This window comes from Pristiophorus japonicus, chromosome 9 (genome assembly GCF_044704955.1).
Source record: "Pristiophorus japonicus isolate sPriJap1 chromosome 9, sPriJap1.hap1, whole genome shotgun sequence".
Lineage (NCBI taxonomy): Eukaryota > Metazoa > Chordata > Chondrichthyes > Pristiophoridae > Pristiophorus > Pristiophorus japonicus.
The window spans coordinates 229,021,761-229,048,360 of NC_091985.1; the positions used below are offsets into that span (position 1 = coordinate 229,021,761).

The following is a 26,600-nucleotide window of genomic DNA, read 5'->3' on the forward strand; positions in this document are numbered from 1 at the left end:
TATAGAATAACAGATACCCGGGGGTGAGTTACAGGCTGGAATCTAATCGAAGGGTTCGGGGGGTTTATATATAGAATAACAGATACCCGGGAGTGAGTTACAGGCTGGAATCTAATCGAGGGGTACAGGGGGTTTATATATAGAATAACAGATACCCGGGAGTGAGTTACAGGCTGGAATCTAATCGAGGGGTTCGGGGGGGGTTTATATATAGAATAACAGATACCCGGGAGTGAGTCACAGGCTGGAATCTAATCGAAAGGTTCGGGTGGTTTATATATAGAATAACAGATACCCGGGGGTGAGTTACAGGCTGGAATCTAATCGAGAGGTTCGGGGGGTTTATATATAAAATAACAGATACCCGGGAGTGAGTTACAGGCTGGAATCTAATCGAGGGGTTCAGGGGTTTATATATAAAATAACAGATACCCGGGAGTGAGTTACAGGCTGGAATCTAATCGAGGGGTTCAGGGGTTTATATATAGAATAACAGATACCCGGAGTGAGTTACAGGCTGGAATCTAATCGAGGGGTTCGAGGGGTTTATATACAAAACAACAGATACCCGGGGAGTGAGTTACAGGCTGGAATCTAATCGAGGGGTTCGGGGGGGTTTATATATAAAATAACAGATACCCGGGAGTGAGTTACAGACTGGAATCTAATCGAGGGGTTCGGGGGGGCTTATATATAGAATAACAGATACCCGGGAGTGAGTTACAGACTGGAATCTAATCGAGGGATTCGGGGGTTTATATATAGAAAAACAGATACCCGGGAGTGAGTTACAGGCTGGAATCTAATCGAGGGGTACAGGGGGTTTATATATAGAATAACAGATACCCAGGAGTGAGTTACAGACTGGAATCTAATCGAGGGATTCGGGGGTTTATATATAGAATAACAGATACCCGGAGTGAGTTACAGGCTGGAATCTAATCGAGGGGTTCATATACAAAACAACAGATACCCGGGGAGTGAGTTACAGGCTGGAATCTAATCGAGGGGTTCGGGGGGTTTATATATAAAATAACAGATACCCGGGAGTGAGTTACAGGCTGGAATCTAATCGAGGGGTTCGGGGGGGGTTTATATATAGAATAACAGATACCCGGGAGTGAGTCACAGGCTGGAATCTAATCGAAGGGTTCGGGTGGTTTATATATAAAACAACAGATACCCGGGAGTGAGTTACAGGCTGGAATCTAATCGTGGGGTTCGGGGGGTTTATATATAAAATAACAGATACCCGGGAGTGAGTTACAGGCTGGAATCTAATCGAGGGGTTCGGGAGTTTATATATTAAACAACAGATACCCGGGAGTGAGTTACAGACTGGAATCTAATCGAGGGGTTCGTGGGGGTTTATATATAGAATAACAGATACCCGGGAGTGAGTTACAGGCTGGAATCTAATCGAGGAGTTCAGGGGTTTATATATAAAACAACAGATACCCGGGAGTGAGTTACAGACTGGAATCTAATCGAGGGGTTCGGAGGGGTTTATATATAGAATAACAGATACCCGGGAGTGAGTTACAGACTGGAATCTAATCGAGGGATTCGGGGGTTTATATATAGAATAACAGATACCCGGGAGTGAGTAACAGGCTGGAATCTAATCGAGGGGTTCGGGGGTTTATATACAGAATAACAGATACCCGGGAGTGAGTTACAGACTGGAATCTAATCGAGGAGTTCGGGGGGTTTATATATAAAACAACAGATACCCGGGAGTGACTTACAGACTGGAATCTAATCGAGGGTTTCGGGGGATTTATATATAAAATAACAGATACCCGGGAGTGAGTTACAGGCTGGAATCTAATCGAGGGGTTCGGGGGGTTTATATATAGAATAACAGATACCCGGGAGTGAGTTACAGACTGGAATCTAATCGAGGGGTTCGGGGGGTTTATATATAAAACAACAGATACCCGGGAGTGAGTTACAGACTGGAATCTAATCGAGGGTTTCGGGGGATTTATATATAAAATAACAGATACCCGGGAGTGAGTTACAGGCTGGAATCTAATCGAGGGGTTCGGGGGGTTTATATATAGAATAACAGATACCCGGGAGTGAGTTACAGACTGGAATCTAATCGAGGGGTTCGGGGGGTTTATATATAAAACAACAGATAACCGGGGAGTGAGTTACAGGCTGGAATCTAATCGAGGGGTTCGGAGGTTTATATATAGAATAACAGATACCCGGGAGTGAGTTACAGACTGGAATCTAATCGAGGGGTTCGGGGGGTTTATATATAAAACAACAGATACCCGGGAGTGAGTTACAGACTGGAATCTAATCGAGGGGTTCGGGGGGTTTATATATAAAATAACAGATACCCGGGAGTGAGTTACAGACTGGAATCTAATCGAGGGGTTCGGAGGTTTATATATAGAATAACAGATACCCGGGAGTGAGTTGCAGACTGGAATCTAATCGAGGGGTTCGGAGGTTTATATATAGAATAACAGATACCCGGGAGTGAGTTACAGACTGGAATCTAATCGAGGGGTTCGGAGGTTTATATATAGAATAACAGATACCCGGGAGTGATGTTCCAGACTGGAATCTAATCGAGGGGTTCGGGGGGTTTATATATAAAACAACAGATACCCGGGAGTGAGTTACAGACTGGAATCTAATCGAGGGGTTCGGGGGGTTTATATATAAATCAACAGATACCCGGGAGTGAGTTACAGACTGGAATCTAATCGAGGGGATCGGGGGGTTTATATATAAAATAACAGATACCCGGGAGTGAGTTACAGGCTGGAATCTAATCGAGGGGTTCAGGGCTTTATATATAGAATAACAGATACCCGGAGTGAGTTACAGGCTGGAATCTAATCGAGGGGTTCGAGGGGTTTATATACAAAACAACAGATACCCGGGGAGTGAGTTACAGGCTGGAATCTAATCGAGGGGTTCGGGGGGTTTATATATCAAATAACAGATACCCGGGAGTGAGTTACAGGCTGGAATCTAATCGAGGGGTTCGGGGGTTTATATATAAAACAACAGATACCCGGGAGTGAGTTACAGACTGGAATCTAATCGAGGGGTTCGGGGGCTTTATATATAGAATAACAGATACCCGGGAGTGAGTTACAGACTGGAATCTAATCGAGGGATTCGGGGGTTTATATATAGAATAACAGATACCCGGGAGTGAGTTACAGGTTGGAATCTAATCGAGGGGTTTGGGGGGTTTATATATAGAATAACAGATACCCGGGAGTGAGTTACAGACTGGAATCTAATCGAGGGGTTCGGGGGCTTTATATATAGAATAACAGATACCCGGAGTGAGTTTCAGGCTGGAATCTAATCGAGGGGTTCGGGGGGTTTATATATAGAATAACAGATACCCGGGGAGTGAGTTACAGGCTGGAATCTAATCGAGGGGTTCGGGGGCTTTATATATAGAATAACAGATACCCGGGAGTGAGTTACAGACTGGAATCTAATCGAGGGGTTCGGGGGGTTTATATATAGAATAACAGATACCCGGGAGTGAGTTACAGGCTAGAATCTAATCGAGGGGTTCAGGGGGTTTATATATAAAACAACAGATACCCGGGAGTGAGTTACAGGCTGGAATCTAATCGAGGGGTTCGGGGGTTTATATATAGAACAACAGATACCCAGGAGTCAGTTACAGGCTGGAATCTAATCGAGGGGTTCGGGGGGTTTATATATAGAATAACAGATACCCGGGAGTGAGTTACAGGCTAGAATCTAATCGAGGGGTTCAGGGGGTTTATATATAAAACAACAGATACCCGGGAGTGAGTTACAGGCTGGAATCTAATCGAGGGGTTCGGGGGTTTATATATAGAACAACAGATACCCAGGAGTCAGTTACAGGCTGGAATCTAATCGAGGGGTTCGGGGAGTTTATATATAGAATAACAGATACCCGGGAGTGAGTTACAGACTGGAATCTAATCGAGGGGTTCGAGGGGTTTATATATAAAACAACAGATACCCGGGAATGAGTTACTGCCGGGATGTTTTCACACACTCTATCTCACTTACTTGACTTGTCCACTGGCACCACCTCGAAGGTGTCGCTTTCATCCAGTGTCTGTCTGTTCCCTTTGCTGCCCTTATGTTTCATCAGTTGAATATCACTGGCGGGGGGAAAGGAGCAAATGTCACGCCCAGGCTCAGTACTGGCAACGGGCAGCAACAGCAGTGTGGAGAGCACGCCCGCTGAATCGGTCAGTCAGTAAATGTCACCCGACTGCGGGAAAGGGATTTGGTTTGGAGACAGAGTCCTGTGCCTAAGTGTTACTGGCTGCTGAATGACCCTGGAGCGTGGGTCCTGTAAATAAGGATCACTGTCTGTGCCCCCCCCCCCCCACTTTATACCCAGTGTCAGCATCGAGTGCTCCCAGGGCAGGTACAGCACGGGTTAGATACAGTGTAGGGCTCCCTCTACATTACCCTGACAGTGTGTCCCCACTTTATACCCAGTGTCAGCATCGCGTGCTCCCAGGGCAGGTACAGCACGAGTTAGGTACAGTGTAGGGCTCCCTCTACATTACCCTGACAGTGTGTCCCCACTTTATACCCAGTGTCAGCATCGAGTGCTCCCAGGGCAGGTACAGCACGGGTTAGATACAGTGTAGGGCTCCCTCTACATTACCCTGACAGTGTGTCCCCACTTTATACCCAGTGTCAGCATCGAGTGCTCCCAGGGCAGGTACAGCACGGGTTAGATACAGTGTAGGGCTCCCTCTACATTACCCTGACAGTGTGTCCCCCACTTTATACCCAGTGTCAGCATCGAGTGCTCCCAGGGCAGGTACAGCACGGGTTAGATACAGTGTAGGGCTCCCTCTACTTTACCCCGACAGTGTGTCCCCACTTTATACCCAGTGTCAGCATCGAGTGCTCCCAGGGCAGGTACAGCACGGGTTAGATACAGTGTAGGGCTCCCTCTACTTTACCCCGACAGTGTGTCCCCCACTTTATACCCAGTGTCAGCATCGAGTGCTCCCAGGGCAGGTACAGCACGGGTTAGATACAGTGTAGGGCTCCTTCTACATTACCCTGACAGTGTGTCCCCACTTTATACCCAGTGTCAGCATCGAGTGCTCCCAGGGCAGGTACAGCACGGGTTAGATACAGTGTAGGGCTCCCTCTACTTTACCCCGACAGTGTGTCCCCACTTTCGAAACAGAGAAAATAGGTGCAGGAGTAGGCCATTCGGCCCTTCTAGCCTGCACCGCCATTCGATGAGTTCATGGCTGAACATGCAACTTCAGTACCCCATTCCTGCTTTCTCACCATACCCCTTGATCACCCGAGTAGTACGGACTTCATCTAACTCCTTTTTGAATATATTTAGTGAATTGGCCTCAACAACTTTCTGTGGTAGAGAATTCCACAGGTTCACCACTCTCTGGGTGAAGAAGTTTCTTCTCATTTCGGTCCTAAATGGCTTACCCCTTACCCTGGTTCTGGACTTCCTCAACATTGGGAACATTCTTCCTGCATCGAACCTGTCTAAATCCATCAGAACTTTAAACGTTTCTATGAGGTCCCCTCTCATTCTTCTGAACTCCAGTGAATACAAGCCCAGTGGATCCAGTCTTTCTTGATATGTCAGTCCCACCATCCCGGGAATCAGTCTGGTGAACCTTCGCTGCACTCCCTCAATAGCAAGAATGTCCTTCTCAGGTTAGGAGACCAAAACTGTACACAATACTCCAGGTGTGGCCTCACCAAGGCCCTGTACAACTGTAGCAACACCTCTCTGCCCCTGTACTCAAATCCCCTCGCTATGAAGGCCAACATGCCATTTGCTTTCTTAACCGCCTGCTATACCTGCATGCCAACCTTCAATGACTGATGTACCATGACACCCAGGTCTCGTTGCACCTCCCCTTTTCCTAATCTGTCACCATTCAGATAATAGTCTGTCTCTCTGTTTTTACCACCAAAGTGGATAACCTCACATTTATCCGCATTAGACTCCATCTGCCACGCATTTGCCCACTCACCTAACCTATCCAAGTCGCCCTGCAGCCTCATAGCATCCTCCTCGCAGCTCACACTGCCACCCAACTTAGTGTTATCCGCAAATTTGGAGATACTACATTTAATCCCCTCGTCTAAATCATTAATGTACAGTGTAAGCAGCTGGGGCCCCAGCACAGAACCTTGCGGTACCCCACTAGTCACTGCCTGCCATTCTGAAAAGTCCCCATTTACTCCTACTCTTTGCTTCCTGTCTGACAACCAGTTCTCAATCCCTGTCAGCACACTACCCCCAACCTCATGTGCTTTAACTTTGCACATTAATCTCTTGTGTGGGACCTTGTCGAAAGCCTTCTGAAAGTCCAAATATACCACATCAACTGGTTCTCCCTTGTCCACTCTACTGGAAACATCCTCAAAAAATTCCAGAAGATTTGTCAAGCATGATTTCCCTTTCACAAATCCATGCTGACTTGGACCTATCATGTCACCTCTTTCCAAATGCGCTGCTATGACATCCTTAATAACCGATTCCATCATTTTACCCACCACTGAGGTCAGGCTGACCGGTCTGTAATTCCCTGTTTTCTCTCTACCTCCTTTTTTAAAAAGTGGGGTTACATTGGCTACCCTCCACTCCATAGGAACTGATCCAGAGTCTATGAAATGTTGGAAAATGACTGTCAATGCATCCACTATTTCCAAGGCCACCTCCTCAAGTGAATGCAGTCCATCAGGCCCTGGGGATTTATCGGCCTTCAATCCCATCAATTTCCCCAACTAATAAGGATTTCCCTCAGTTCCTCCTTCTTACTAGACCCTCTGACCCCTTTTATATCCGGAAGGTTGTTTGTGTCCTCCTTAGTGAATACCGAACCAAAGTACTTGTTCAATTGGTCTGCCATTTCTTTGTTCCCCGTTATGACTGCCCCTGATTCTGACTGCAGGGGACCTACGTTTGTCTTTACTAACCTTTTTCTCTTTACATATCTATCGAAGCTTTTGCAGTCCGTCTTAATGTTCCCTGCAAGGTTCCTCTCGTACTCTATTTTCCCTGCCCTAATCAAACCCTTTGTCCTCCTCTGCTGAGTTCTAAATTTCTCCCAGTCCCCGGGTTCGCTGCTATTTCTGGCCAATTTGTATGCCACTTCCTTGGCTTTAATACTATCCCTGATTTCCCTTGATAGCCACGGTTGAGCCACCTTCCCTTTTTTATTTTTACGCCAGAAAGGGATGTACAATTGTTGTAGTTCATCCATGCGGTCTCTAAATGTCTGCCATTGCCCATCCACTGTCAACCCCTTAAGTATCATTCGCCAATCTATAAAAGCCAATTCATGCCTCATACCTTCAAAGTTACCCTTCTTTAAGTTCTGGACCATGGTCTCTGAATTAACTGTTTCATTCTCCATCCTAATGCAGAATTCCACCATATTATGGTCACTCTTCCCCAAGGGGCCTCGCACAACGAGACTGCTAATTAATCCTCTCTCATTACACAACACCCAGTCTAGGATGGCCTCCCCCCTGGTTGGTTCCTCGACATATTGGTCTGGAAAACCATCCCTTGTGCACTCCAGGAAATCTTCCTCCACCGTATTGCTTCCAGTTTGGTTAGCCCAATCTATGTGCATATTAAAGTCATCCATGATAACTGCTGCACCTTTATTGCATGCACCCCTGATTTCCTGTTTGATGCCCTCCCCAACATCACTACTACTGTTTGGAGGTCTGTACACAACTCCCACTAACGTTTTTTGCCCTTTGGTGTTCTGCAGCTCTACCCATATAGATTCCACATCAACCAAGCTAATGTCCTTCCTAACTATTGCATTCATCTCCTCTTTAACCAGCAATGCTACCCCACCTCCTTTTTCTTTTATTCTATCCTTCCTGAATGTTGAATACCCCTGGATGTTGAGTTCCCAGCCCTGATCAACCTGGAGCCACGTCTCCGCAATCCCAATCACATCATATTTGTTAACATCTATTTGCACAGTTAATTCATCCACCTTATTACGGATACTCCTTGCATTAAGACACAAAGCCTTCAGGCTTGTTTTTTTAACACCCTTTGTCCTTTTAGAATTATGATGTAGTGTGGCCCTTTTTGTTTTTTGCCTTTATACCCAGTGTCAGCATCGAGCGCTCCCAGGGCAGGTACAGCACGGGTTAGATACAGTGTAGGGCCCTCTCTACATTACCCTGACAGTGTGTCCCCCACTTTATACCCAGTGTCAGCATCGAGTGCTCCCAGGGCAGATACAGCACAGGTTAGATACAGTGTAGGGCTCCCTCTACATTACCCTGACAGTGTGTCCCCACTTTATACCCAGTGTCAGCATCGAGTGCTCCCAGGGCAGGTACAGCACGGGTTAGATACAGTGTAGGGCTCCCTCTACATTACCCTGACAGTGTGTCTCCCACTTTATACCCAGTGTCAGCATCGAGTGCTCCCAGGGCAGGTACAGCACGGGTTAGATACAGTGTAGGGCTCCCTCTACATTACCCTGACAGTGTGTCCCCCACTTTATACCCAGTGTCAGCATCGAGTGCTCCCAGGGCAGGTACAGCACGGGTTAGATACAGTGTAGGGCTCCCTCTACATTACCCTGACAGTGTGTCCCCCACTTTATACCCAGTGTCAGCATCGAGCGCTCCCAGGGCAGGTACAGCACGGGTTAGATACAGTGTAGAGCACAGTGTACCTTTCATCACTAGAACTGTCCTCATCTGAATCCTCTTGGTCGTTCAGTACTTCATCTGTCCCTTGCTTCCGTTCCGCCGACTTATCCTCCCCTGCAAGTAGAGTCACCTTCTCCTGTCCGTTTGTCCTCTCTTCCTCATCTACAAATTGATGGCAGAGAGCATTGTGAGGTTACAGTTCAAGCATTAGGTTGAAGAATTGCCGGAGTAGCTCTGCTCGTGCAGACGAGTGTGGTACTGATGCTCTCACACACACACACACACACACACACACAGCAGGAAAATATAGGCTCCATCCCCGGCCTAGTGCTGAGTTAGCCTGATCTCACACCCGATGTGGTATTGAGCCCCACACACACACATACACACCCACACACACACACAAGCAGGAAAATATAGGCTCCATCCCCGACCTAGTGCTGAGTTAGCCTGATCTCACACCCAATGTGGTACTGAGCCACACACACACACAGCAGGAAAATACAGGCTCCATCCCCGGCCTAGTGCTGAGTTAGCCTGATCTCAGACCCGATGTGGTACTGAGCCACACACACACACACAGCAGGAAAATATAGGCTCCATCCCCGGCCTAGTGCTGAGTTGGCCTGATCTCACACCCGATGTGGTACTGAGCCCCACACACACACAGCAGGAAAATATAGGCTCCATCCCCGGCCTAGTGCTGAGTTAGCCTGATCTCACACCCGATGTGGTACTGAGCCCCACACACACACACACATACACACACAGCAGGAAAATATAGGCTCCATCCCCGGCCTAGTGCTGAGTTAGCCTGATCTCACACCCGATGTGGTACTGAGCCCCACACACACACACACACACACACACACAGCAGGAAAATATAGGCTCCATCCCCGGCCTAGTGCTGAGTTAGCCTGATCTCACACCCGATGTGGTACTGAGCCCCACACACACACACACACAGCAGGAAGATACAGGCTCCATCCCCGGCCTAGTGCTGAGTTAGCCTGATCTCACACCCGATGTGGTACTGAGCCACACACACACACACACACACACACACACACACAGCAGGAAAATATAGGCTCCATCCCCGGCCTAGTGCTGAGTTGGCCTGATCTCACACCCGATGTGGTACTGAGCCACACACACACACACACAGCAGGAAGATACAGGCTCCATCCCCGGCCTAGTGCTGAGTTAGCCTGATCTCACACCCGATGTGGTACTGAGCCACACACACACACACACACACACACACAGCAGGAAAATATAGGCTCCATCCCCGGCCTAGTGCTGAGTTGGCCTGATCCCACACCCGGTGTGGTACACACTGTCAATCACCTTAAATCTGTGTCCTCTGGTTACTGACCCTTCAGCCACTGGAAACAATTTCTCCATATCTACTCTATCAAAACCTTTCATGATTTCTAACAGCGCTATACGGAAATGGTGGCAAAGTGGTTACGTGGCTAGACAATTACTCAAGAGGCCTGGACTAATAATCCTGAGACGCAAGTTCAAATTGGATTCAGTTAAAAAGCAATCTGGAATTTAAGGGGAAAAAAGCTAGCAATGGTGACCATAAAACTACCGGATTGTCGCAAAAACCCATTTGGTTCACTCGTGTCCTTTAGAGAAGGAAACCTTCAGTCCTTATGCGGTCTGGGCCTATATTGAGAACTGGTTGGCAGACAGGAAGCAAAGAGTAGGAGTAAATGGGTACTTTTCAGAATGGCAGGCAGTGACTAGTGGGGTACCGCAAGGTTCTGTGCTGGAGCCCCAACTGTTTACATTGTACATTAATGATTTAGACGAGGGGATTAAATGTAGTATCTCCAAATTTGCGGATGACACTGAGTTGGGTGGCAGTGTGAGCTGCGAGGGGGATGCTTTGAGGCTGCAGAGTGACTTGGATAGGTTAGGTGAGTGGGCAAATGCGTGGCAGATGAAGTATAATGTGGATAAATGTGAGGTTATCCACTTTGGTGGTAAAAACAGAGAGACAGACTATTATCTGAATGGTGACAGATTAGGAAAAGGGGAGGTGCAACAAGACCTGGGTGTCATGGTACATCAGTCATTGAAGGTTGGCATGCAGGTACAGCAGGCGGTTAAGAAAGCAAATGACATGTTGGCAATCATAGCGAGGGGATTTGAGTACAGGGGCAGGGAGGTATTACTACAGTTGTACAGGGCCTTGGTGAGGCCACACCTGGAGTATTGTGTACAGTTTTGGTCTCCTAACTTGAGGAAGGACATTCTTGCTATTGAGGGAGTGCAGCGAAGGCTCACCAGACTGATTCCCGGGATGGCGGGACTGACCTATCAAGAAAGACTGGATCAACTGGGCTTGTATTCACTGGAGTTCAGAAGAATGAGAGGGGATCTCATAGAAACATTTAAAATTCTGACGGGTTTAGACAGGTTCGATGCAGGAAGAATGTTCCCAATGTTGGGGAAGTCCAGAACCAGGGGTCATAGTCTAAGGATAAGGGGTAAGCCATTTAGGACCGAGATGAGGAGAAACTTCTTCACCCAGAGAGTGGTGAACCTGTGGAATTCTCTACCACAGAAAGTGGTTGAGGCCAATTCACTAAATATATTCAAAAAGGAGTTAGATGTAGTCCTTACTACTAGGGGAATCAAGGGGTATGGCGAGAAAGCAGGAATGGGGTACTGAAGTTGCATGTTCAGCCATGATCTTGTTGAATGGTGGTGCAGGCTGAAAGGGCCGAATGGCCTACTCCTGCACCTATTTTCTATGTTTCTATGTGACTCCAGACCCATAGCAATGGCCAAACAAGTCCCTCAGTTGCACCAAACCACTGTGCCAAAGTCAGCACTGTGGGAGCACCTTCACCACACGGGACTGCAGTGGTTCATGAAGGCAGTTCACCACCTTCTCAAGGGGTAATTAGGGACGGGCAATAAATGCCGGCCTTGCCAGTGACGCCCACATCCCGTGAACGAATAAAAATAAACTCCCCTTGACCTTCTCTGCTCGAAGGAGAACAGCCCCAGCTTCTCCAGTCTCTCCGTGTAACTGAAGTTTCTCATCCCTGGGATCATCCTGGTCAATCTCCTCTTTCCACCTCTCCAAGGTCTTTGTCATTTTCCTCCTCGTATCGTTACCTCTGGTGTCCCCCAAGGATCTATCTTTGGCCCCCTCCTATTTCTGATCCACATGTTGCCCCTTGGAGACATCAACCGAAAACAGTCTCCGCCCCTGCCCCTCAGCTCATCCGCTGCTGAAGCCCTCATCCGTGCCTTTGTTACCTCTGGACTTGACCATTCCAACACACTCCTGGCTGGCCTCCCACATTCTACCCGACGTAAACTAGAAGTGATCCAAAACCCGGCTGCCCCGTGTCCTAACTCGCACCAAGTCCCACTCACCCATCACCCCCTGTGCTCACTGCCCCGTGTCCTAACTCGCACCAAGTCCCGCTCACCCATCACCCCCTGTGCTCACTGACCCCGTGTCCTAACTCGCACCGAGTCCCACTCACCCATCACCCCCTGTGCTCACTGCCCCCGTGTCCTAACTCGCACCAAGTCCCACTCACCCATCACCCCCTGTGCTCACTGACCCCGTGTCCTAACTCGCACCAAGTCCCGCTCACCCATCACCCCCTGTGCTCACTGACCCCGTGTCCTAACTCGCACCGAGTCCCACTCACCCATCACCCCCTGTGCTCACTGACCCCGTGTCCTAACTCGCACCAAGTCCCGCTCATCCATCACCCCCTGTGCTCACTGCCCCGTGTCCTAACTCGCACCAAGTCCCGCTCACCCATCACCCCCTGTGCTCACTGCCCCCGTGTCCTAACTCGCACCAAGTCCCGCTCACCCATCACCCCCTGTGCTCGCTGCCCCGTGTCCTAACTCGCACCAAGTCCCGCTCACCCATCACCCCCTGTGCTCACTGCCCCGTGTCCTAACTCGCACCAAGTCCCGCTCACCCATCACCCCCTGTGCTCACTGCCCCGTGTCCTAACCCGCACTAAGTCCCGCTCACCCATCACCCCTGTGCTCACTGCCCCCGTGTCCTAACTCGCACTAAGTCCCATCACCCCCTGTGCTCGCAGACCCACATTGGCTCCTGGTTAAGCAACGCCTCGATTTCAAAATTCTCCATCCTTGTTTACAAATCCCTCCATGGCCCTCGCCCCTCCCTATCTCTGTAATCTCCTCCAGCCCCACAACTTCCCCTGACATATCTGCACTCCTCTAATTCTGCCCTTTTGACCATCCCTGATTATAATCGCTTCACCATCGGTGTCCAGGCTTTCTGTTGCCTGGGGCCCCGAGCTCTGAAACTCCCTCCCTAAACCTCTCCGCCTCTCTTTCCTCCTTCAAGATGCTCCTTAAAACCTAGCTCTTGGACCAAGTTTTTGGTCACCTGCCCTAATTTCTCCTTATGTGGCTCGGTGTCAAATTTTTTATCTCATCATACTCCTGTGAAACGCCTAGGGACGTTTCACCACGTTAAAGGCGCTATATAAATACAAGCTGTTGTTGTTGTAAAGCGCAGTGCCCAGAATTGGTCACTTTACCACAAGCTGGGGCCCAAGCAGCGTTTAGCAACCAGAGGACCCAAGGTCCCAGAGGGTGAAAGGTCAGAGTCTGACCCCACTGCCCCCAGACAGAGAGGTGACCCTTCACCCAGTGTCTGGGGCTGGGTTTGACTCGAAGCCGCAGAGGGTGAAGCCCACGAGTACGTGGAATGTGCCAGCCTGCAGTCGAGGGTTACCTGCGATGACCCCGCCTTGCTGGGTGTAAAGCTTCTTTGTCTGTTTAATCTCCAGCGCCTCGTCGGCGTCCACGTCAAGGCCGGCGAAGATGTCCTGCAAACGGGAGGCAACAGTTACTGTATTGCAAGGGTCCGACACCCCACTGAGGTCGGTCGCACAGGAGCAGACGCTGTGACAGACACATGCAGACACACACACAGAGACAGACACAAAGGTGCGCATACGCACAGAGACACAGACAGGTACGGACACAGACAGACACAAAGGCGCGCACAGGGATGCACACGCACATACAGACACACAGACAGAAAGGCAGACAAGACACACAGACAGAGACAGACAGCGATACAGACAGACACACACACATACAGACACACACACACACACAGAGACACACACAGACAGAGACACACACAGACAGAGACACACACACACAGACAGACAGAGACACACACACAGACAGAGACAAACAGCGATACAGACAGCGATACAGACAGACACACACACATACAGACACACACACACACAGACAGAGACACACACAGACAGAGACACAGACAGAGACACACAGACAGACAGAGACACACACACACACACAGAGACACACACAGACAGAGACACACACAGACAGACAGAGACACACACACACAGACACACACACACAGACAGACAGAGACATACACACACAGACAGAGACACACAGACAGACAGAGACACACACACACACACAGAGACACACACAGACAGAGACACACACAGACAGACAGAGACACACACACACAGACACACACACACAGACAGAGACATACACACACAGACAGAGACACACACACAGAGACACACACACAGAGACACACACACAGAGACACACACACAGACAGACAGAGACACACACAGACAGAGACACACACAGACAGAGACACACACAGACAGAGACACACACAGACAGAGACACACACAGACAGAGACACACACACAGACACAGACACAGACACACACACACACAGACAGACACAGAGACACACACACAGACAGACACAGAGACACACACACAGACAGACACAGAGACACACACACAGACAGACAGAGACACAAACACAGACAGAGCAACGGCTTTAGAGTTAATATCTACAACGGTTTACATGAATGTTCCGTGTTCAAAGGATTCGGGAGCAGATACATTAGGAAGTCTTATCTGTGACATGTACCTTTGATGTAATCAAAATATGGTGCATATAGGAATCTGGTTTTCAACATGTCGTAAAGCAGCTCTCTCTGTATACAGTCAGGCCGAATATCTGTGCTGTACAGGAATAAAGTCTGTTCCTTATACTCCATCTTCGAAATGGCCTCAGCTGTGTCTCAGTGGGCAGCACACTTGCCTCTGAGTCAGAAGGTTGTGGGTTCAATTCCCACTCCAGGGACTTGTGCACAAAAATCTAGGCTGACACTCCCAGTGCAGTGCTGAGGGAGCGCTGCACTGTCGGAGGTGCCGTCTTTCGGATGAGACGTTAAACCGAGGCCCCGTCTGCTCTCTCGGGTGGACGTAAAAGATCCCATGGCACTATTTTGAAGAAGAGCAGGGTAGTTATCCCCGGTGTCCTGGGGCCCAATATTTATCCCTCAATCAACAGAACAAAAAAACAGATTATCTGGGTCATTATCACATTGCTGTTTGTAGGAGCTTGCAAATTGGCTGCCGCGTTTCCCACATTACAACAGTGACTGCACCCCAAAAGTACTTCATTGGCTGTAAAGTGTTTTGGGATGTCCGGTGGTCGTGAAAGGCGCTATATAAATGCAAGTCTTTCTTTCTTGGGCACAATATGGTGTGTAAAGGAACCCAGATCTTGAAGCTGCTCTTTCTGTATACAGTCAGGCCCATTGACTATGCCCTCTAGCAATAAAGTCTGTTCCTTATACTCCACCATCAAGTGTCTTCAAAATGGCCTCCTTCTGTGCTGTACGATTCTCTCGGGGAGGGAAGGAGGAGCCCTGGGATATGATTCCCGTTGGGGAATCTAGAACTAGGGGCCATAGTCCATTTAAGACGGAGATGAGGAGGAATTTCTTCTCTGCGGGTTGTAAATCTGTGGAATTCTCTGCCCCAGAGAGCTGTGGAGGCTGGTCATTGAATATATTTAAGGTGGAGATAGACAGATACTTAAGCGATGAGGAGGAAAGGGTTATGGGGAACGGGCGGGGAAGTGGAGTTGAGGCCAAGACCAGATCAGCCATGATCTCATTGAATGGCGGAGCAGGCTCGAGGGGCCAAATGGCCGACTCCTGCTCCTATTTCTGATGTTCTTATGCTTTCATAGAAACATAGAATATAGATGCAGGAGTAGGCCATTCGGCCCCTTGAGCCTGCACCACCATTCAACATGATCATGGCTGATCATTCACCTCAGTACCCCTTTCCTGCTTTCTCTCCATACCCCTTGATCCCCTTTAGTCGTAAGGGCCATATCTAACTCCCTCTTGAATATATCCAATGAACTGGCCTCAACAACTCTCTGCGGTCGGGAATTCCACAGGTTAACAACTCTCTGAGTGAAGAAGTTTCTCCTCATCTCAGTCCTAAATGGCCTACCCCTTATCCTAAGACTGTGTCCCCTGGTTCTGGACTTCCCCAACATCGGGAACATTCTTCCCGCATCTAACCTGTCCAGTCCCGTTAGAATCTTATATGTTTCTATGAGATCCCCTCTCATTCTTCTAAACTCCAGTGTATAAAGGCCCAGTCGATCCAGTCTCCCCTCATATGTCAGTCCTGCCATCCCGGGAATCAGTCTGGTGAACCTTCGCTGCACTCCCTCGATCGCAAGAATGTCCTTCCTCAGAAATTAAACGAAATTAAATATCTACCTGAAACACAAATAGTGTGGCCAAAAAGCTGCAACTCATCCTCCTCTTCCCCGAATTCCCAAATAAACCACTCTGAGTCCACTCTGTGGTCCAGATAGAGTAGAGAGAGAGAGAGAGAGAGAGAGAGAGACACTATTCCCGCTGGTTGGGAAGTCCAGGACCAGGGGTTGCCACTGGTGTTGGCGACCAGCTTACCTTCCCGAACCACAGGTCGGCCTGCCGCTCCTGACGTACGTCCTTGTCCTCCAGCTCCACCAGTAGCGGATTGTCCTCCTCTTCCTCGGGCTGGGCTCCTTGCCCCTCTGCCTTGTTGGGCACCTTGGACCTGCAAGAGCCAGCAGTTCTGGTCAGTGAGGCGGCCTGGCCACTCACTCGGGAGGAAGCCCCCCCCCTAGACACCCGCCCGGGCCCCGGGTTGTCACACAGAGATGGTCATGCCAGGAACCCCCTTCGAGACTGTTACCATGGGAACAGCAGTAGGCCCATTCAGCCCCCTCAAGCCTATACCCCCGGATCCCTCTTCTTCTCTATCCCTTTTGGACACGTATTTTCTAAGCGGTACGTGGCAGTATTCCCCCGACCAAAATGTACTATTTCACACTCATCCTCGTCTTCAAATCCCTCTCAGGCCTTGCCCCTCCCTATCTCTGCAACCTCCTTCAGCTCTACAACCCTCCGAGATCTATGCAAGTTCTTTGAGGTTGTAACTGGTAGAATAGATAAGGGGGAACCAGTGGATGGGGTGTATTTGGAGTTTCTGAAGGCATTCGATAAGGTGCCACCCAAGAGGTTATTGAACAAAATTCGGGCTCATGGGATTGGGGGTAATATACTGGCACGGATTGAGGATTGGGTGACGGACAGAAAACAGAGAGTAGGAATAAACGGGTCATTTTCAGGTTGGTAGGCTGTACCTAGTGGGTGCCGCAAGGATCGGTGCTTGGGGCCCCAGCTATTCACAATCTATATCAATGATTGGGATGAGGGGACCAAATGTAATATATCCAAGTTTGCTGATGATACAAAGCTAGGTGGGAATGTAAGTTGTGAGGAGGATGCAAAGTGGCTTCAAGGGGATATAGACAGGCTAAGTGAGTGGGTAAGAACATGGCAAATGGAATATAATGTGGGGAAATGTGAAATTATCCACTTTGGTAGGAACAATAGGAAAGCAGAGTATTTTTTAAATGGTGAGAGATTGGTAAATGTTGGTGTCAGAGGGACCTGGGTGTCCTTGTACACGAATCGCTGAAAGTTAACATGCAGGTACAGCAAGCTATTAAGAAAGCAAGTTGCATGTTGGCCTTTAGTACAAGAGGATTAGAGTATAAGAGTAAAGATGTCTTACTGCAATTATATCGGGCCCTGGTGAGATCACACCGAGAGTATTGTGTACAGTTTTGGTCTCCTTACCTAAGGAAGGATATACTTGCCATAGAGTGAGCGCAACGAAGGTTCACCGACTGATTCCTGGGATGGGGGGATTGGCCTATGAGAGATTGAGTAGACTAGGCCTATATTTACTAGAGTTTAGAAGAATGAGAGGTGATCTCACTGAAACATACAACATTCTTACAGGGCTTGACAGGGTAGATGCTGGGAGGATGTTTCCTCTGGCTGGGGAGTCTAGAACCAGGGGTCACAGTCTCAGAATAAGAGGTCGGCTATTTAGGCCTGAGATGAGGAGAAACTTCTTCACTCAGAGGGTGGTGAATCTTTGGAATTCTCTGCCCCAGCGAGCTGTGGAGGCTCAGTCGTTGAGTATATTCAAGGCAGAGATCGATAGATTTTTGAGTATTAAGGGAATCAAGAGCTATAGGGACAGTGCAGGGAAGTGGAGTTGAAGTAGAAGATCAGCCGTGATCTTATTAAATGGCGGAGCAGGCTCGAGGGGTCCAATGGCCTACTCCTGCTCCTATTTCTTGTGTTCTTACGTTCTCCAATTCTGGCCTCTTGAGCATCCCCAGTTTTCCATCGCTCCACCATCGTTGGCCGTGCTTTCAGCTGCCCTGTCCCCAAGCTCTACCTCTCCGCCTGTAGGATGCTCCTTAAAACCTACCTCTTTGACCCAGCTTTTGGTCACCTGTCCAAATCTCTGCTTATGTGGCTCGGAGTCAACTTTGGTTTAGTTATTGCTCCTGTGGAAGTGCCTTGGGAATTGGGGATGTCTTGCGACGTCAAAGGTTATCAATGCACACTGTTGCTGTTATCTACTGAAGCTAGTTGTGTGAAAAGGGTCTTATTTTCCAATAAGCAAACAGGAACGATAAGGCGACACCCTGAATTTCCTGGGTGCCATTAGGGGAGGAAGAGGCCTCCAGATTATCAGTGACCCTGAGAGAGTTGTCGAGAAGTTAGGAGTGGTGGCGGAGGGGGGGGGGGGGGGAAACCGAACCCACTCATGAAAAAAGATAGGGTTGGAAGAGGAAGATCGGGAGGAGGTTTAAGGAGACAGTTTCAAGAGGGTGCGGCCAAGATAGCAGAAGCCTTCTCATGGAACAAGCAAAGGGGAAGGACACACAGTTTAATGATCTTCGATGGGGGAGTTAGGGGACTGGAGGGATGGTCTTCGATGGGAGAGTTAGGGGACTGGAGGGATGGTCTTCGATGGGAGAGTTAGGGGACTGGAGGGATGGTCTTCGATGGGAGAGTTAGAGGACTGGAGGGATGGTCTTCGATGGGAGAGTTAGGGGACTGGAGGGATGGTCTTCGATGGGACAGTTAGGGGACTGGAGGGATGGTCTTCGATGGGGGAGTTAGGGGACTGGAGGGATGGTCTTCGATGGGAGAGTTAGGGGACTGGAGGGATGGTCTTCGATGGGAGAGTTAGAGGACTGGAGGGATGGTCTTCGATGGGAGAGTTAGAGGACTGGAGGGATGGTCTTCGATGGGAGAGTTAGGGGACTGGAGGGATGGTCTTCGATGGGGGAGTTAGGGGACTGGAGGGATGGTCTTCGATGGGAGAGTTAGAGGACTGGAGGGATGGTCTTCGATGCGAGAGTTAGGGGACTGGAGGGATGGTCTTCGATGGGAGAGTTAGAGGACTGGAGGGATGGTCTTCGATGGGGGAGTTAGGGGACTGGAGGGATAGTCTTCGATGGGAGAGTTAGGGGACTGGAGGGATGGTCTTCGATGGGAGAGTTAGGGGACTGGAGGGATGGTCTTCGATGGGAGAGTTAGAGGTCTGGAGGGATGGTCTTCGATGGGGGAGTTAGGGGACTGGAGGGATGGTCTTCGATGCGAGAGTTAGGGGACTGGAGGGATGGTCTTCGATGGGAGAGTTAGAGGACTGGAGGGATGGTCTTCGATGGGGGAGTTAGGGGACTGGAGGGATGGTCTTCGATGGGAGAGTTAGGGGACTGGAGGGATGGTCTTCGATGGGAGAGTTAGGGGACTGGAGGGATGGTCTTCGATGGGAGAGTCAGGGGACTGGAGGGATGGTCTTCGATGGGAGAGTTAGGGGACTGGAGGGATGGTCTTCGATGGGAGAGTTAGGGGACTGGAGGGATGGTCTTCGATGGGAGAGTTAGGGGACTGGAGGGATGGTCTTCGATGGGAGAGTTAGAGGACTGGAGGGATGGTCTTCGATGGGAGAGTTAGGGGACTGGAGGGATGGTCTTCGATGGGAGAGTTAGGGGACTGGAGGGATGGTCTTCGATGGGAGAGTTAGAGGACTGGAGGGATGGTCTTCGATGGGGGAGTTAGGGGACTGGAGGGATGGTCTTCGATGGGGGAGTTAGGGGACTAGAGGGATGGTCTTCGATGGGAGAGTTAGGGGACTGGAGGGATGGTCTTCGATGGGAGAGTTAGGGGACTGGAGGGATGGTCTTCGATGGGAGAGTTAGGGGACTGGAGGGATGGTCTTCGATGGGAGAGTTAGGGGACTGGAGGGATGGTCTTTGATGGGAGAGTTAGGGGACTGGAGGGATGGTCTTCGATGGGAGAGTTAGGGGACTGGAGGGATGGTCTTCGATGGGAGAGTTAGGGGACTGGAGGGATGGTCTTCGATGGGAGAGTTAGGGGACTGGAGGGATGGTCTTCGATGGGAGAGTTAGGGGTCTAGAGGGATGGTCTTCGATGGGAGAGTTAGGGGACTGGAGGGATGGTCTTCGATGGGGGAGTTAGGGGACTGGAGGGATGGTCTTCGATGGGAGAGTTAGGGGACTGGAGGGATGGTCTTCGATGGGAGAGTTAGGGGACTAGAGGGATGGTCTTCGATGGGAGAGTTAGGGGACTAGAGGGATGGTCTTCGATGGGGGAGTTAGGGGACTAGAGAGATGGTCTTCGATGGGAGAGTTAGGGGACTGGAGGGATGGTCTTCGATGGGAGAGTTAGGGGACTGGAGGGATGGTCTTCGATGGGAGAGTTAGGGGACTGGAGGGATGGTCTTCGATGGGAGAGTTAGGGGACTGGAGGGATAGTCTTCGATGGGGGAGTTAGGGGACTGGAGGGATGGTCTTCGATGGGAGAGTTAGGGGACTGGAGGGATGGTCTTCGATGGGAGAGTTAGGGGACTAGAGGGATGGTCTTCGATGGGAGAGTTAAGGGACTGGAGGGATGGTCTTCGATGGGAGAGTTAGGGGACTGGAGGGAGGGGCTTCGATGGGAGAGTTAGGAGACTGGAGGGATGGTCTTCGATGGGAGAGTTAGGGGACTGGAGGGATGGTCTTCGATGGGGGAGTTAGGGGACTGGAGGGATGGGTCTTCGATGGGAGAGTTAGGGGACTGGAGGGATGGTCTTCGATGGGAGAGTTAGGGGACTGGAGGGATGGTCTTCGATGGGAGAGTTAGGGGACTGGAGGGATGGTCTTCGATGGGGGAGTTAGGGGACTGGAGGGATGGTCTTCGATGTCAGAGTTAGGGGACTCGAGGGATGGTCTTCGATGGGAGAGTTAGGGGAATGGAGGGAACTGTCATCTGACTCTGCAGCGCTCCCTCAGTACTGTCCCTCCGACAGTGTGGCACTCCCTCAATGCCACCCCTCCAACAGTGCGGCGCTCCCTCAGTACTGTCCCTCCAACAGTGCGGCGCTCCCTCAGTACTGCCCCTCCGACAGTGCAGCACTCCCTCAGTACTGCCCCTGCGACAGTGCGGCACTCCCTCAGTACTGCTTCTCCGACAGTGCAGCGCTCCCTCAGTACTGCCTCTCCGACAGTGCGGCGCTCCCTCAGTACTGCCTCTCCGACAGTGCGGCACTCCCTCAGTACCTGCCCCTCCGACAGTGCGGCACTCCCTCAGTACTGCCCCTCCAACAGTGCGGCACTCCCTCAGTACTGCCCCTCCGACAGTACAGCACTCACTCAGTACCTGCCCCTCCGACAGTGCAGTGCTCCCTCAGTTCTGCCCCTCCGACAGTGCAGTGCTCCCTCAGTACTGCCCCTCCGACAGTGCAGCACTCCCTCAGTACTGCCCCTGCGACAGTGCAGTGCTCCCTCAGTACTGCCCCTCCCACAGTGCAGCACTCCCTCAGTACTGCCCCAATGACAGTGCAGCACTCCCTCAGTACTGTCCCTGCGACAGTGCGGCACTCCCTCAGTACTGCCCCTCCGACAGTGCAGCGCTCCCTCAGTACTGCCCCTCCGACAGTGCAGCGCTCCCTCAGTACTGCCTCTCCGACAGTGCGGCGCTCCCTCAGTACTGCCTCTCCGACAGTGCGGCACTCCCTCAGTACTGCCCCTCCCACAGTGCGGCACTCCCTCAGTACTGGCCCTCCGACAGTGCAGTGCTCCCTCAGTACTGGCCCTCCGACAGTGCAGTGCTCCCTCAGTACTGGCCACCGCTGAAACCACCACTCGGAATGGGAGGGCCTCACCTTTTGCGTTGTAGCTTCTTCTTCCTTTCCATCTGCCGCTCGCGCTCCTTGACGTCCTCGAGGTCGGAGGAGTCCAGGTCACTGGCCAGCGAGACGTCGTCGCAGGCCTCTGGGTCGGAGAGGTAGATGCCGTCCTGGTCGAGTGCCCCGTCTACCAGCACCTTGTCCGCCACCCTCATGTCACCCTGCTCGATCTCCTTCAGCTGTGGGTGGAAGGCACACGAGATACATCAGTAACAGGGGCAGGAGTCGGCCATATTGCCACAACACGCTCTGCTGTCCTGCCTATATCCCCGGCCTGCTGTCGCTCCGTCCCCCTGTCCCTACTCCTCCCCCTGTCCCCACTCCCCCCCCTGTCCTCTCTCTCCCTATCTATATCCCAGCCCCCTCTCTCTCCCTCCCATATCCCACTCTCCCTATCGATATCCCAGCCCCCTCTCTCTCTTCCTCCCATATCCCACTCTCCCTATCTATATCCCAGCCCCCTCTCTCTCCCTCCCATATCCCACTCTCCCTATCTATATCCCAGCCCCCTCTCTCTCCCTCCCATATCCCACTCTCCCTATCTATATCCCAGCCCCCTCTCTCTACCTCCCATATCCCACTCTCCCTATCTATATCCCAGCCCCCCCTCTCTCCCTCCCATATCCCACTCTCCCTATCTATATCCCAGCCCCCTCTCTCACCCTCCCATATCCCACTCTCCCTATCTATATCCCAGCCCCCTCTCTCTCCCTCCCATATCCCACTCTCCCTATCTATATCCCAGCCCCCTCTCTCTCCCTCCCATATCCCACTCTCCCTATCTATATCCCAGCCCCCTCTCTCTCCCTCCCATATCCCACTCTCCCTATCTATATCCCAGCCCCCTCTCTCCCTCCCATATCCCACTCTCCCTATCTATATCCCAGCCCCCTCTCTCTCTTCCTCCCATATCCCACTCTCCCTATCTATATCCCAGCCCCCTCTCTCTCCCTCCCATATCCCACTCTCCCTATCTATATCCCAGCCCCCTCTATCTCCCTCCCATATCCCACTCTCCCTATCTATATCCCAGCCCCCTCTCTCTCTCCCATATCCCACTCTCCCTATCTGTATCCCAGCCCCCTCTCTCTCCCTCCCATATCCCACTCTCCCTATCTATATCCCAGCCCCCTCTCTCTACCTCCCATATCCCACTCTCCCTATCTATATCCCAGCCCCCTCTCTGTCCCTCCCATATCCCACTCTCCCTATCTATATCCCAGCCCCCTCTCTCTCCCTCCCATATCCCACTCTCCCTATCTATATCCCAGCCCCCTCTCTCTCCCATATCCCACTCTCCCTATCTATATCCCAGCCCCCTCTCTACCTCCCATATCCCACTCTCCCTATCTATATCCCAGCCCCCCCTCTCTCCCTCCCATATCCCACTCTCCCTATCTATATCCCAGCCCCCTCTCTCTCCCTCCCATATCCCACTCTCCCTATCTATATCCCAGCCCCCCCTCTCTCCCATATCCCACTCTCCCTATCTATATCCCAGCCCCCTCTCTCTCCCTCCCATATCCCACTCTCCCTATGTATATCCCAGCCCCCCCTCTCTCCCTCCCATATCCCACTCTCCCTATCTATATCCCAGCCCCCTCTCTCTACCTCCCATATCCCACTCTCCCTATCTATATCCCAGCCCCCTCTCTCTCCCATATCCCACTCTCCCTATCTATATCCCAGCCCCCTCTCTCTCCCTCCCATATCCCACTCTCCCTATCTATATCCCAGCCCCCCCTCTCTCCCTCCCATATCCCACTCTCCCTATCTATATCCCAGCCCCCTCTCTCTACCTCCCATATCCCACTCTCCCTATCTATATCCCAGCCCCCTCTCTCTCCCTCCCATATCCCACTCTCCCTATCTATATCCCAGCCCCCCCTCTCTCCCTCCCATATCCCACTCTCCCTATCTATATCCCAACCCCCTCTCTCTCCCTCCCATATCTCACTCTCCCTATCTATATCCCAGCCCCCCCTCTCTCCCTCCCATATCCCACTCTTCCTCCCATATCCCACTCTCCCTATCTATATCCCAGCCCTCTCTCTCTCCCTCCCATATCCCACTCTCCCTATCGATATCCCAGCCCCCTCTCTCTCCCATATCCCACTCTCCCTATCTATATCCCAGCCCCCTCTCTCTCCCTCCCATATCCCACTCTCCCTATCTATATCCCAGCCCCCCCTCTCTCCCTCCCATATCCCACTCTCCCTATCTATATCCCAGCCCCCCTCTCTCCCTCCCATATCCCACTCTCCCTATCTATATCCCAGCCCCCTCTCTCTACCTCCCATATCCCACTCTCCCTATCTATATCCCAGCCCCCTCTCTCTCCCTCCCATATCCCACTCTCCCTATCTATATCCCAGCCCCCCCTCTCTCTCCCATATCCCACTCTCCCTATCTATATCCCAGTCCCCTCTCTCTCCCTCCCATATCCCACTCTCCCTATCTATATCCCAGCCCCCCCTCTCTCCCTCCCATATCCCACTCTCCCTATCTATATCCCAGCCCCCTCTCTCTACCTCCCATATCCCACTCTCCCTATCTATATCCCAGCCCCCTCTCTCTCCCTCCCATATCCCACTCTCCCTATCTATATCCCAGCCCCCCCTCTCTCCCTCCCATATCCCACTCTCCCTATCTATATCCCAGCCCCCTCTCTCTCACTCCCATATCTCACTCTCCCTATCTATATCCCAGCCCCCCCTCTCTCCCTCCCATATCCCACTCTTCCTCCCATATCCCACTCTCCCTATCTATATCCCAGCCCTCTCTCTCTCCCTCCCATATCCCACTCTCCCTATCTATATCCCAGCCCCCTCTCTCTCCCATATCCCACTCTCCCTATCTATATCCCAGCCCCCTCTCTCTCCCTCCCATATCCCACTCTCCCTATCTATATCCCAGCCCCCCCTCTCTCCCTCCCATATCCCACTCTCCCTATCTATATCCCAGCCCCCTCTCTCTACCTCCCACATCCCATTCTCCCTATCTATATCCCAGCCCCCTCTCTCTCCCTCCCATATCCCACTCCTCCAGTTATATTCTTGGCCCTTTCCCCGGTTTAAGTGCCTCATCAAATTGTCTAGACATTGCGAGAGAGGCGTCGACCAGAACTTCCAGAGCCTTTCCTTGGGCTCCCTGTGCCAACTCTACCCCAGACACTGCATGGATGAAACACTTTAATACCTCAGGGGGATGTGTGCCAGCCTATACTCACTGCATTTCACCAACAACTTGCACCGAGACAGCACTTTTAACCTGGTAAAAATGTCCCAAGGTGCGTAACAGGAGCGATTATCATCATCTAAAAATTCAACCCCGAGACACGTCATGAAGAGTTTAGATCGGAGAAGCTGTTCCCAATGGCCGAAGGGTCGATAACCAGAGGGCACAGACTTAAAGGTGCGTGGCGAAAGAAGCAGAGCGGGCCGGGAAGTGGAGCTGAGTCCATGATCGGATCAGCCATGATCGTACTGAATGGCGGAGCAGGCTCGAGGGGCCGAATGGCCAACTCCTGCTCCTATTTCTTATGTTCTTATATGAGGGAAAAACTATTTTACGCAACGTATGGTTAGGATTTGGAATGCACTGCCTGATAGGGTGGTGGAAGCAGATTCAATAAATAGCCTTCAAAAGGGAATTGATAAATACTTGAAAGAGAAATAATTGCAGGGATATGGGGAAAGAGCGGGGAGGGGGGAAGGGGCCGAATGGGCTCCTTGTGCGCTGTACTATTCTATGATTCTATGATAGTAGGACTTGGATTTATATAGCGCCTTGCACGACCACCGGACGTCTCAAAGCACTTTACAGCCAATGGAATACCTTTGAAGTGCAGCCACTGTTGAAATGTGGGAAACGCGGCAGACAATTTGTGCACAGCAAGCTCCCACAGACAGCAATGTGATAATGACCCAGATAATGTGTGTTTTTGTTCTGTTGATTGAGGGATAAATATTGGCCAGGACACCGGGGAGAGCTCTCCTGCTCCTCTTCAAAATAGTGCCATGGGATCTTTTACGTCCACCCGAGAGAGCAGGCGGGACCTCGGTTTAACATCTCATCCAAAAGACGGCACCTCCGACAGTGCGGCACTCCATCAGCATCGCACTGGGAGTGTCAGCCTGGATTTGTGTGCACAAGTCCCTGGAGTGGGACATCAACCCACAACCTTCTGACTCAGAGGCAAGTGTGCTACCCACCGAGACACAGCTGATAAGGCAACCCAAAATCTTGGTCAGAGCAAGCGAGACACAGAGTGAGCAAGACACAGAGAGAGAAGAAAGAGCGACAGTGAGAGCGCGCGACAGTGAGAGAGCGCGACAGCGAGAGAGCGCGACAGTGAGAGGGAGCGACAGCGAACGAGAGGGAGCGACAGCGAGAGGGAGCGACAGCGAGAGAGCGCGACAGCGAGAGAGCGCGACAGCGAGAGAGCG

The 26,600-nt window shown here is 51.1% G+C and overlaps 1 protein-coding gene across 1 annotated transcript in view; it reads right to left on the minus strand.

The window, feature by feature from the left end:
- ftsj3 (FtsJ RNA 2'-O-methyltransferase 3) overlaps positions 1-26,600 on the minus strand; it is a 150,262-nt gene that overhangs the window by 21,804 nt on the left and 101,858 nt on the right. The window contains exons 13-17 of the mRNA XM_070890930.1: positions 22,129-22,331; positions 16,512-16,641; positions 13,448-13,541; positions 8,712-8,850; positions 4,054-4,148 (exon numbers count right to left, since the gene is read on the minus strand). Coding sequence (XP_070747031.1) covers positions 4,054-4,148; positions 8,712-8,850; positions 13,448-13,541; positions 16,512-16,641; positions 22,129-22,331 — 661 coding nt within the window. The remainder of the gene's footprint in view (positions 1-4,053; positions 4,149-8,711; positions 8,851-13,447; positions 13,542-16,511; positions 16,642-22,128; positions 22,332-26,600) is intronic.